At 41.0% G+C, this 13,785-nt stretch overlaps 1 protein-coding gene across 4 annotated transcripts in view; it reads right to left on the bottom strand.

Moving 5' to 3' along the window:
- LOC146648096 (A-type potassium channel modulatory protein DPP6-like) overlaps positions 1–13,785 on the bottom strand; it is a 107,306-nt gene that overhangs the window by 50,155 nt on the left and 43,366 nt on the right. Inside the window, exon 1 of one of the 4 annotated variants that reach the window (XM_085389082.1) lies at positions 7,720–7,836. The exons of the other annotated variants lie outside the window; for them this stretch is intronic. Coding sequence (XP_085245208.1) covers positions 7,720–7,785 — 66 coding nt within the window. The 5' untranslated portion in view covers positions 7,786–7,836. Of the gene's footprint in view, positions 1–7,719; positions 7,837–13,785 lie in introns of those variants that run through there. 4 annotated transcript variants of the gene reach the window in all.

The following is a 13,785-nucleotide window of genomic DNA, read 5'->3' as shown; positions in this document are numbered from 1 at the left end:
TAGGCCATCTCCTTCTGTTAGTCTGTGTGTGAAGAGCACGCATGCATGCCTTACAGCTGATAACAATAAAAGCTGCATCAATAAATTAGAACTGCAGCCATTTCCACCCTCTTCTCTACAGACACACATCTAAATAAACCCATTCCCATACTGGCATCTCTCAAAAGACAGAAAACCCCAAGAGAGAGGACGCAACAAGAATTTTTCCCGATCTATTTGTTGCTATTTCCATTCTGTTTCGAGACAAAGGGGCTGTAAAAAGAAGGCATCTTTTAAGGTCAAGCTCCCTTTACCCCCCTACCACTCACTCTCTCTCTCTAATCCTCTCTCCCTCCCACTTTCCCTTTGTCTAAGCATCTCTTTGTCTCTCTGCTCGCTGCTGAAGTGTGAAATGGATCTTTCCTGATCTTTGAGCACCTGGTTTCCAAGGGAACCAAGAGAGCTGTTTGAGTCAGATTTGCAGTGAAGATGGTGCTCGCTGGTACAGTACAGCAGGGACTAATATTACCGCTGACTGCCATGTGGGAAACAAGGGGCTTGAGAAATTAACCTAGGATTTAGGGGAAAAAAGGAAACAAGGGAATGTAGATGTTTGAAACTCAATGTATCCTTTCACTGTAATGTAGTCGCTGTCTCGGGACAGTAAAACTTCAGAGTGAAGCAGTAGCCTTTGGACATAGGGGGAAACTTTTCCTCTGGAACAGCATCAATAAATCATGGCCTGTCACGAGTGAGATTAAGAATTCATGCCAGCTGGCTTTTGGCTCATGAATAGTAGGGCACCAGCCTCAATGTGCCCGTCCAGCCTTTGTCCTTTTTGAACTGCAACTCAACTGAAACAAAGGAAAACAACAGGCTGTTTAGATGACATACAGTAACCTGGCTGTGGATGTGATAAGAGAACAGGAGTTAGGCCACTTCTTTAGTATTTAGAACCGGGGCACATAAGTCAGCACACGTAATCAAAACATTAAGAAGAAGCGCGCTCAGTCATGGCCAAAGATAACCAGAGTACTTTTTATACCTCTGAAAACATGATAGCAGTTTTGAGGTAAAGTAGGAAGTTGCAAAAAAATTACAAATCATATAATCAGACTAGATACTCATTTGCAACAGTTTTAATACCAACAGTGGCATCTTTGCCTCTTCCAGCTGACACAAAACTTCACACACTGCTCTTCCCCTCGCTGCCAGCCGAACAATAGCACGAAAAACGTGCTGAAGCATCTTAAAAAGCCCAAATCCCTGTCCTCATCAATAAAGCTCCTGTTTCAACAGCAGTACTGAAGTATTAATCGGTCTGTAACGTCAATAAACCGCGTTAACTTAACAGCACACCACAATTATTTGTGTCTAAACTGTTCTCCTAAAGCCCCAGATTGAAGCTGACAAAAGTCTACCCACAAGTAGACAGACAGCAGCAGCCAAAATTAACAACTCTATTTGATCAGCAACAATAATATGCTGCCAAGTCACCAGAAGCAAAGGAAATAAACAGGGCTGTAGCCAAATACATTTGCACCAACCAGTATGGTTATCGGAATCCAGTTTGAAATTCTGGCATCGTGACAATCCTACTCACGAGAATCAAACTGTGGGAGCTATTCTATATAACACAGACAATCAAAGTAGGTGAATTAAAGTAAAAAGGAAGCATGAACTTACATTGAGAGTAAAGTTACTGTATAGAAAAGGAGTGAAGCAAGAGTCTTGGACCGCAATACTCTGAAAACATCTCTCTGTTTGTGCATGACTTTGTGATCCAAAACACTGAAAACATGGAAAATTCTCCTAATTTAACTTTATTATTTGATGTTTATAAAGACAGCAGAGCTGATTAGAGTCCTGGTGTGAAACAGGCCTGTGCAGTCAAAAAATTATTGTCAAATTAATTACTAGCAACTGGAAAAGGTTTTGAATTGTAATAAATTGGTCCTTAGATGTGAAATTAATGATAAGTAGGGCTACGTTACATCTCTGTTAGGAAAATTCTTTGCAATAAAGTCTTTGGGTCGTTTCTCTCGCAGCCACAATTTAACATGTTAAAACTTTTGTATCGTTTCGGTCGCCTTTTGTCGGCACTACAGAAGAATAAAGAAACTCAGCTGGTTAAACCGACAAGCTCTGCTGCACCTTATTCTCTTTTCAGCTTTGTAGACAGCTTTAGCGTTTGTGCTTCTTCACTGATGAGAATCTAATAATATGACTAAGCTACTGTAGCAGAGCTGCAAAAACTTAGCAAACGTCTCCATCTGTAAGATGACCCTCAGCTCGCAAGGCGCTCCAATCCCCAGAGAATGTTTTCAGCAAACGTCCCTGGCTGCTTCACTGATTAATGCTCACCATCTCAGTGCTAACTTTGTCTTTCTACCATTTGGTGCTGATGAACTGATGGTGTACAGCTGGGTGCAGCTGCAGCGTAACTCGAAAGTGGGGGGAGAGTATAACAAACCATAAAATGAGAGAATTTAAAACCGCAAAAAAAACAACATAAAAAGGTTAAATGCCTTTATAGAGATGAGGGAAAAGATCATTGGAGCCATTCTTAGTATAAAAACTTGGACCTGTACAGCTCTGGACCAAAAACTTTTGACCTACTTATTTTCTGTGAGTGGCAGTGGTCGTAGTTGCGATGGCATGGCAGTAGTATTAGCGACACCAATGATATACTGGAGTGGTAAGTGAGAAGAAGACAAGTGCACTGAGTGGTTCTTTCACAACAAGTCAAAACTATATTAAATGATTTATGCTGCTGGCTTTTATGCCATTATCTGTGTTCACCTGGGGATAAATTATTCAGTAACTGATGAGGTACTTTTATTCTTCCGTGGTCTAGACACTTCAGTCTTTGCAGGCAACAGCACTGTGTATGTTGACCGTCTTAAATTATATTACACCCAGCCAGCCACTCATTTAGAAGTAACGTAAGGGCCGCACTTATCTTATTATGAGTGGCAGTCCAGATAAACGATTCTTATCTTTAAGACTCTTTATCTTGCACATAAAGTCAGAAACATGGCTTAAAAACACACATGTTCTGAGATGAAATGCTGTGCAACTATACTCCAAGTTAAACCCCCCAAAAAGCAAATTACGTATCCATCGACTCATCTACAGCTTACAGTAGGCACTAAACAGCAACATTACAGAGAAGTCTTCTCTACTTGACAATCAAAACTGTTGCAGAGATTCAGCAAAAATTACGTAAACAGTGCAAAGTGTGCCAAACAATTTAAAAATAAGGTTCCAGCATTTCTGTTTCTTGTATTTTGGCATAAGAACAACAAGTTTACCTCATTATTTTTGCTCATTTGTGCACTAGTTCTCTCTCCAGGTGGATTTTCTTTCTTGTGAAAATAGAAATGAGACTGAGAAACTTCACCATCTATGAATGTGACAGGTAAATGTGAAGGGAGGCCACAAAGTCAAGTTCATCCTACAGTCCTGGCAGACCCCACATCAGGCCTTCTACACATCCTAGTGTGTGTTATTTAAGACCCCAGGCACACTGGCCTAGAGACCAGCCAAAGATCATTTGGTAAACACCAGTCACAAAGGAAAAGTTGCTCCTTTCTAACTGGAAGTTGTTTGAAGTTGGACGCAGTCGTGAAACTGGTAGCAGATTGCTGCGGTCACCAATAGTCTGCACGGAAGACACGATTTACCTACAAACACTCGCAAACTACTCAGCAAGCGGCAGAGAAACTGAAAAGTGCAAAACAAACTGGAAACACAGACAGTTCCCCTTCAAAGTAAAAGTTGTGCTTTAGCTCTGCAACCAAAACAGTTCAAATGGCTTAATTTTGAATTTTGAAAGCCGTCTCCGTTTCTGATTTGCGTCACACTCAGTGTTTAGTTTACCACCAACCATTTGCCATCCGGTCATCGACAGGTGCCTAAACCAGTGTTACTCAGGCCTAAGCTGCTTTAGCATGTCGCTGCTTTGTAGTCTCGCTTCTCCTCATTTTGCTGCTTTTGATTTACTTGAAGTCACTGAAGCCTTCTGTGGCCTTTATAAAGACCTTGTTGCTACACTGCCAGCTTCTTCCTCACTACATGCACACTAGAGATCCCAGAAATGAGCCAAATTTTGAAAAATGATTGCAGGCAATGATTTAATTCAATTTTATTATAGCACTAAATCACAACAACAGTCGCCTCAAAGCACTTTTATTGTAACATTACAGAGAAAACACCAACAATCATCGGACCCCTTATGAACAAACACTTGGCGACAGTGGGGAGAAAAAACCCTCCTTTTTAACAGGAAGAAATATCCAGCAGAACCAGGCTCAGGGACAGGTGGCCATCTGCTGTGACCAGTTGGGAGTGAGCGGGAAACTTTAATGTTTCCCCAGAACTAAAAACTACATCAAGGTAAAGAGGCTTACAGTGTTGCTATGATTGAAGGTGCACTGATTTCCTGGGTGACCCATCCTCATGTTAATAGTCTGGAAAAAAAATTCACAAGACAGATGGGGAGGAAATCCAGTCTGCAAAGAATAAATAATTTCTGTACGCCTCAACGATAAGAAGACGCCTTGGGACAAAGTGGGAAATGGGCGTTGTTTTCAGGTGCACAGAAAAAAAACAAAAGCAGAGATATAAAAAAGTATATTCTCGTCTGCGTGTGCCTCTTCATTTGTTTTTGTTGGAATGGATAACAGAAACTGGGGAGGAGATGAGAAAAGTAAAAATGATAAAGCATTAAAACTCCCTGACTCTATCCACTAGGGACGAGGGGAAGATGGAGGTTAAGATGGGTTTTTTGAGAGGACTCAAATCGCTGCCTGCCTCTGAACAAAACTGGCTCGGCTATCTTTCAATCATCATTACATGGAGAAACCTTTGGAATGCAAGCATGCTGATCCACACAGGTATGCACACATGGGTATTCACAGACGCGGACTAAAGCTTTCTTGGCTGCTGCCTCAAAGCACACTGTGCGCTGTCTATCTTGCGTGCTGCACAATATCGTTTATTATTTAGTAAATATTGATATCTATGGCTAGCTAGTTTATTGTGATGGTGCTTTGTTTTCTCTATTATTATGTTGCTCTTTGTTGTTTGCTGTCTCCTCTGTTTGTTTTTTTTGTTTGTTTGTTTTTTTTCTCCATACAGGTGACCCAGGAGTTCTTTTTTTTTTTTTCTCTCTCTCTTCCCCCCCCTTCTCACCGTCTCTTCTCCCCTTTGGTTTTCTTTCTTTCTCTCCCCCTCTTTCTCTCATTCATTCCCCCTGTCCTATTTATTAAAAAAAAAAAAAAAAAAAAAAAAAAAAAAAAAGACAAAGGATGAACTGAAGCTCTGCCATCACGTAATGTCGCATACTGCTGTTTCTGATGTCATTTAAGAAGAAAAAAAAAAAAATCATCAGAAGAACTGTTGCACACAACAGCATGACTGAAGTGGAATCACTGGAGAATAGATCAGCTGGAAGTGCCCCTTGCTGTTTTTAAAATCCCCCTTTTTCAAATTGAATGCTTTCTCTCTAAATATGCTCCTGAAAATTAAATCCATTTTCAGTTAAGAGGAAAAAGGGGACAGCTCGTCTTCTTTCAGAATAATTACCTGCAGAAAAATAAGGACCTAATATGATAAGGAATCAGGAAAAAATAAAATCTGCAGCATTGAAATTTCATTTGATGACGCTTGTGTACCCATTTAATTCACCTGGTAACAGGTTCTCTTTTTTCCCCTGCACTTCACCTTTGATCCCCCCCCCCCCCACCCCCCTGTCTGAATGGGTACTTGTGGTTTAAATTACAGCCCTGCTACCTTGAACAAGACAATAACCAATAGCATTGAACAACAGCAAGTACAGTAATGGAGGAGGCATGAAACAAAAAAAATATTGTGCAGTGGCAAATTTGTGCGGCGCCTTCAAACCATCATGATAATCAATGATGCGAGAGTGTTGCAGTGGTGCTCAACAAAAGAGAGCAATAATCACGGCGTGTCAGATAAAGAGCATGTAGGTACATTTCCTGGGCATGTAACAACTTTCCTAATGAAGGCAGCTTTTGTTTTTTTGGTTTTTTTAAAGAGAGAGAAAAAGTTTCCCTCTATTCCCCTATACAAGTTTTATTAAGTCTGTATGGATGCAGTGCACAGCCTGCATTACAGACAGTGTTCAAATCTCAGATGTGTTTGCTCCCTGCACGCTACTTCCTCTGCTATGACATCTTTATCTCTCTGCCTCTGTCTCCGCACCATTAAAGAGCAGACACAAAGGCGGGCATTCGCTGATATTTCCAACGAGCAAGGTCACTGTTGGAGCTACACAGTCAGCGTTATATTTTCCAAGCTTCCCATCCAAGCAGGAAGTATGCTGCCTGCTGTTGTCTCGTGCAAAGTGTTTTGCACAGAGAAACAAAGCAAGTCGAGGCCGGTCGCATATAGAAATCGCTGGATGGGAATAAAGACATACCGCTCCTTTCTTCAACAAAAGTGAAACGTTTGCGCTTGTGCGTGTGATAGCTGTGTATTATGTGAGTTGCAGTGATGTGCAGATGAGCCCATGTGCCTTTCGCTTTCCGAGCTCTCCTTTTTTCACGTCTGAGGCCCGACTTCCTCTCAACCTTCAAAAGAGCTCACACGCTCTCTCTGTCTCTTTCTTCTTTAAAAAAAAAATTGATCTGATTTCACGGTTAAAGATCTGCTGTACCGCTGTCGACTCCGCACTCTCACTTTTATAAATGTATGAATGCGACGCAAAAATAAACACTTTACACCTAAAATATTCAAAGGTGCTGTGACTGCACTGGAGAGACGAGAAAAGAAACTTCATGCAAGTTGAGGCACAGGAAGCAGTCAGATGAGTTCCACTTTTACAGATGCTACACTTCATTACGCGCTGACCAGTCAGCAGTCACAGTGAATAACCCTCATCACCTCAGTGAAATTAACCTTTATTATGAGTCTTGTGTATTCAGTGCTGCATTTGAGCCAAAAAAAAAACAATGAACAGCTGTTATGCAACTAGTTTTATTGTCGACATGTTTCTGCTCCATAGGCCAAACGAGCTGATTTTGGTGAAGCACTTTTCAACCTAAATTATGCCATCAATGCCAGAAGCTCAGTTATGTAAACTCACAAGTAGTGTGTGTGTGTGTGTGTGTTTGTGCCATTACATCACCTCACAGTGTTCCCTATAGCCTCATACTGAGCACAATTTAATCTGAATTAGTTAACAGAACACAGAGCAATTAACGCCCACTCTCTGGCATTCTGTTTCTTTCCATTTTTTTCTCCGGCACACACAGTTGCTCACATGCAAAATGCATGATTTTGTCAACTGAACACCCCCCTCTACAGACACACACACAAACACAACCAAACATTCCTAAAAACTCTGTGCTGTCACCAGAAGCTGTCAAACTGTTAATGAAAACAGGACACCAACAGGTTCCATTATAGAAGCTACACCTGTGGGCTGAGGTTTCAATAGGAGCTCATTCAATATTTAGGCAGAAGTTTAGAAGGAGGCAGCATACATTCAAACTGCAGCACTCAAAAGCTTTTCCAGCTGCTGATTCGTGAGTCAAACACACAGAAACACACATACACGCAGACAGATAACATGCAATCTAATAGAAAGCCAGGCTGTTTCGAATATGTTTCTTTGATTTTCGTGAAGAAGAAAAATAACTGTTTGCGCCTCCGCTGCTTCCGAAAGATAAGGAGCGGAACAATTAGGAGTCAGCTCCCCTGAAGACCTACCTGATCCTGCTGCTGATGCTGAGCCACTTTCCCCGGCCCGTTAGCGGCGTCTTTTGCCGAAGTCATGACGCCAAATCAAGAAGAAAAAGGGGAGAGAAGAGCCGCGCACACGTCCGCTGCTGACAGGTGCAGAAAAAATGAAGCGGAGAAAAGAGGGGGAGCACACCGAGAGAGAGAGAGAGAGAGAGAGAGAGAGAGAGAGAGGGAGAGGGAGAGAGGGAGAATGCGCGTAAAGTGTTCGAGGCTATCCACGAGTGATTTGCTAGAATAACGCAGAGATACCGTGGGTGCAGACGGCGCAAAGTTCTGTGGACCGCTGCCATGTGGGAGGTTCGGTTTACCTCGGAGCGGGAGTGGTGTCATCCACGACAGCTGGATGTGCTTAAAAAATGTAAAAAATGTAAAAAAGAAAAAAAGAAAAAGAAAAAACCTACATGATTCTTTTCAGTTAATTAGACTCGGCGCTACTTGCGGGTCTCTTATTTGAAGAAATTGTCAATTTAGAGGAAATGTCAGGTTAACCAAAATAAAAACCAAAAAAGGTCAAATTGACTTCTTTGCAGAACTTAGCACCACCAGGCTGGACCTCTCTGCAGTGGAAACGGTAACAACCGAGCTATGCCGCCAGCTGCTGTGCCAAAAAGTGATTTCCGGTATTTGCCAACATATAATTGTCGGTATTTAACGGGATGTAAATGATTAATTGGATTAAAATCTGTGAAACGTGTCAAAATATATCTCTCGTGAATGACATCAAGTCATTTTAAGGCAGAAAGAACATTTCTGTCAGAGGTAGAAGCTGCAATCAGTTTTTTAATATCTTTTATTTATGCATGTAAAACTCTCGATGACATTTTGCAAGAGAGATCGGGCCAAGAAGGCAGCAGAAATTGCAGTAAACAAAAAATAAATAAATATATGTGTGTGTGTGTGTGTGTGTGTGTGTGTGTGTGTGTGTGTGTGTGTGTGTGTGTGTGTGTGTGTGTGTGTGTGTGTGTGTATTTTAAGTGGCCAAAAAGGGCTGGATTTATTAAAATGTGGACATCAACAACATAACCCCCCCTCCCCCTGCAAAACAGGTCATTTCTGTATTTTAACCCCTTTGTGAATCCGGTTGACTGCAGACTATTTATTCGTATAAGGAAATGTATTAGACAATAAAAACACACAAAAACACTGCACTGCTCCTTTTCTTTCCTTGCAGAATGTAGAGGGGAGCTCAAGGTTTTGTCCTTCCACCTGGGCCTATATTTAGTCTTACCAGACTCCTCTGTGCTCAGCTCTGAGCTTGCAGCAACTGATAATATGGAGACCTGTCAGCTTGTATCACATCACTGCGGGCACTCATTATTACTGGCAAGTCCATTATACAGGAAATGGAAACAAGAATCAATGCGAGAAGAACAAAATACTTTCAGTTATAAGCGTGGACTCTTTTCAGATAGGATTGGTGTTCCTATCTTACTAAAGCTTGAATACACTCATGGCTGTTAATGCTATCTACATTGCAGTTTAGGGAATGGATTTGCATAGAGCGTCTATAGCCATAAAAATCATATTCGCTCCAGTGTACTGCCACCGCTGCTGTACTGTCTGCCAATAAAACAAAGGCTTGCTGCTGGCCTCGCTCTTGAGAAGCAGTGTTATATCGTCCTCCCACATCGAGCAGAAATAGTCTCGGTTCCTGACAAAACATTCTTTATACTGTAACTTTCTCACCGTGTGCCACATCTCTGCGAGCACACACAATCCACATTCTTGTTAGCACAGCTTGTCTGCCTATTTGTGCCGCACACATGAAAACACACACAGCCGCGCACACACACGCACGCACGCAGGGCGCTCTCGTGCTGGAGAGACAGTTTCTTCTGAAGTCATGCACAGTCTGTGCAGGCCTCTTGGCCTTTTGAACCGATCATCTGCTGGGGGGAAAGGAACTGAACAATCCCAGTAAAAGAGAAACACACACCAAAAAAGTCAGCGATACGAGTCACTGACACAGCCTGCGTACGAGAATGAGGGAAAGATTCTCTAGTTGATATAATGTTTTCATCAGCGGACTTGTTGCAGCCCTAAGGGCTAATTATTGCTTGTTTACAAGCGAGGAAATGGCATGTTATCTTTCTGCAATCTGTGCATCAATACATTAACAAGAATGAGCAGAGCAAACTCTAAAGATCAAGGTAAACATGCAAAGTTTCAAAAGCATATAAAATCATAATATTAATACTTATTGTCGACTGCTTTTGCTAAGGTAACCATTAAGAAATACACCATGCATTCAGGGATATTCTACACTTAGATCTGTTTTGCTTACTTGGAAATTTGGGGAATTTGGGAATTTGTGTGTTGGCTGTGAGATCAGGAAAAAATGCAACAGTACTGATTACACTTGAAGGAGTCTCGTGCTCAGCTGGAGAATTTCTTCAGATCTTTGGACTAAAATCTTCAAGGATTCACTTAATCCAAATATCTGGGCCCTGAGAATCATCATATTCACTGTTAAAAATCATGCTGTGTATGAGGTACCACAACAGAAATAACTATGAGGTTTAATACTTCACAAATAATTATTTCTGCATGCCAAATGATGGCACTGAGCGCACTGGGCGTTCTTCTTCTTCTTCACTCACTATGCATTTACACGCCACTCTGCATTTAATCATTAGTTATTATTAATGTCATGTGCTCTTCCACAGCGTGTCTTTTATCCTGCCTTGGCAGATGGCTGCCCCTACCTGAGACTGGTTCTTGAGAGATTTCTTCCTGTTTAAAGGGAGTTTTTCCTTCCCACTGTCGCCAAGTGTTTGCTCAAAGGGGGTTGTTTGATTATTGGGGGTTTTTCTCTGTTATTAGGTCTTTATCTTACCTTAAAGCATCTTAAAGGGAATGTTGTTGTGATATCTTAGATCTGTCTGCTGGTCACAGTTTACTCCTCTGTGTATTTCAAGAGTTTCGACTATAAGCTGGGATCACCGATAACTATTGTATTTATCAACAAAATTAATTCCTTGGTCATGTTTACTTAAATCTTCTACACAGTGAGGGTTGTTTTTTTTGAGTAAGCTCAGATCTGTGCATCACTGTGTCAGTAAAAACCATCCAGTCTGCAGCAACAGAAAAATTTAAAGCAGATAAATGGACCAGCTATAGAGAATGTAAAATGCTACCTGCCCAAAGTGAAGATGGAAAAATGGAAGAAATTAAACACGCTGAAGCAAGTGTAGAGACAAAGTGGATGGACACAATGATAAATTTTCACAGTGCTGCAAAATGAAGCTCAGATCTTTCTGGCTGGATGATGGGACTAAACACAGATAGTACCAAACACAGCATTTTGGTCCTGCTGTCATCGCACAGCGCCTCACACGGCCCGAGGGAGCCGCACAACCAGCTCACTGCCAAGAATGGTTTCAGCACCACGGCCGTGGACAGCTCCACTGACACAAGAGCGGAAAGCCTGTTTACGATTTAATCCTCAGTGTGTGACCGTCTCTGTCCTGCCTTTATTATCTGTTTTCACTCACAGGCTTTCCACAGCTGCTCAGTGAAAAGATCAGGTGGAAGAGGAAGGGGAAGCAATTTCCTAACAATTAGCTGCACTAAATTTTTAAAAGTTTTTAGCAGACGCGAGAAGCAACAGGAAACAATTTACAAGATAAACAGCGTTAAACGCAGAGTGCTCATCCGACCAGCAGAGCTCTAACAAACAAGAAATGAGACTCAAACGCGGTGAAGGCTATGGGCGATTGATCACAACACATTCAATGAAACAACACAGGATCAGGTTTAATTGGAGAAACCAAACAACGTGGAGCCATTTAGGGTCAGAGCTTTTTTAAAAACAAGGCTCACCTATTAGTCAGTTTCTATTAGTTAACTGACATTAAATCCATTCATATTTTACTCATTTAGCAGTTACTCATATAGGCTGCACTTTGTCTACAATAGCCCTTCAAAAAGCTCCAAGACCCACAAAGTGCCATTCATTTAACAGTCAATAAACGCTGTGAAAGCCTTCAACTGCATGCTAGTGCCCCCCAGTGATCACTACTTGTCCAACACCTTAAAGACTAATCAATATTGAGGATTTTTTCACAGAAATTGTGCTTATTATATTAAAAACTGTAGTTTAGAGAGGAAGAAAGTATGTTGCATGGGATTTTGGAGAGTTAATAAAGTGCTTGTCCACCTCTGCCAATGAGCACAGCCATCAGCCTGTCACTTAAGACCGAAGAGAACAGGAAGAAGAGCAAGAGATGAGTCCGCCTAGCAAAGGCCAGGGCAGTTTTGTTGGATAAACGATCATTATCAGCTGAACTCTCTCCGCAGGCCAAGCAGCACAGCAGAAAGCCTGAAAAGGCCACAGCCATAGAAAAAAGGCAGAAAACCATTATCTACCATGTGTTTGCATAAATGCATCCCCAAGGGGTTTTTGTTCTAGTGCAAAGAAAGCACAGCAGCACTATGTTGATGAACAGGGGACACACACAATAACACGAACATCTGCGTAATCTAACGCAAAACAACACAACAGCTTTGCAACAAAACACAGCCTCTGCAAATCTAAACATTTAGTGTAAAGTGTTTCAGAGAGGAGCAAACTCAGAGGCTGATGTACTTTTTCTAGCTGCTGTAGTGTTATTAATGTTTCATACTCATGTTTTACCAGCTTGATATTGTAACCGATATTGTTTTCATCCAGAGAGCTTGCACCTGTCATCACTACAAAATGTGCTCCTGGAGATTCTCAGAGTACCGGGAACCTCCACAAATTGAGTTATGGCAGGTGTATCTCAGCCTATCTGTCTGTATTCAGATGTTGTCAACATTATAACATGGAAACTGTGCAAGATGAACTCCTGAAACTTTACAGCTGAGATCAAAAAACCGTCATTTGAATCTCAGCCAGTTGCAGCGTGAGCGTATTTTCTGTATACGATGATGGAAGATTTTTAGGATTCTGCTCTTTGTCTATGTTAAGCTGACCTGGTTGAATGGAAGGCTCCATCACATCATGCTTTGTCTTTATGCTATCTTCTATTACAAGATATTACACTTGTCTGCACACTTTTACATGTAATGTTCTGTTCTGATTATATCCTGTGACCACGGGAGGTAGATAAGCTGTTTCTGGTTATTATTTCATGCAGACTGCTGTTGCAAAATGAATTAAAATCTTTTTTTTTAAATGTTGTGGAAATTTGAAATAAACTGATGTACACAAACAGGCTGTAAAACTACAATACAGAGCGCAACAGCAGGCTGCAGGGCTTTTTGCAAAGAATAATAAAAGAATAAGGATAAGATATCTACGTGCCATTCTCACAGGATACAATAATCACAGGAGCATAAAATGCAAAAGATAACATTTTGAGATCTGTTTGTCTTGTAAAAGAGGATTAGCATGTCACTGTGGCCAAGATGTAAAATTTCCATTAAACTTGTATTACAAAGAAAAATGTTATTGTCTGACAAACATGTTTCAGCTTGTGGCCCGTGCAGCTTTTACTTGTATATTTGTGCTGAATATAGTAAAAAAAAAAAAAAAGTATTTAGCCTATTTTAGACTTAATAGGAGAGACCTCTCAGCAGAGCTATACCCACCACTTTTTTTCCTGAGACAATTCAGGGATTTTAAAAATCACAGAACGATAAATGAAACAGAAATTCCACAATGAGCTTGTTCTGAGCAGGCATTTGTTTGTGTGCCATAAACACAGAATATACTTTAATAATTTTGTTGTACATGTAGAATGACAATAAAGTGCTATTTTATTCTATAGAAGAAGATAAAGAAGACATTTATCTTCAACCTCTGCCCTGCTATGACATGTCAGCCGGTGTCCCTGCCTGTTTACTGTTACAATCTTTTTTCTCCTCTGGGACAATAAAGGCTTTCTAAATCTAGTTAACGCATGAAAAATAGAAAGATTATAATGTAGTTTTTGTGAGTACATTTACAAAGCGACTCACTTTAAAACAAAAAACTGTAGACAAGAATTTATAGGAGTCGTTATAATGAAAACCAACGAGGAGCATAAAAAAATAACAATGAAATAAGAC

Source organism: Rhamphochromis longiceps, linkage group LG18 (assembly GCF_057381845.1).
Source record: "Rhamphochromis longiceps isolate RC_006_pf linkage group LG18, R_longiceps_female_GT1.1, whole genome shotgun sequence".
Classification (NCBI taxonomy): domain Eukaryota; kingdom Metazoa; phylum Chordata; class Actinopteri; order Cichliformes; family Cichlidae; genus Rhamphochromis; species Rhamphochromis longiceps.
Note: the sequence above shows the minus strand (reverse complement) of the source record. Positions and strands in the feature narration are given on the sequence as shown.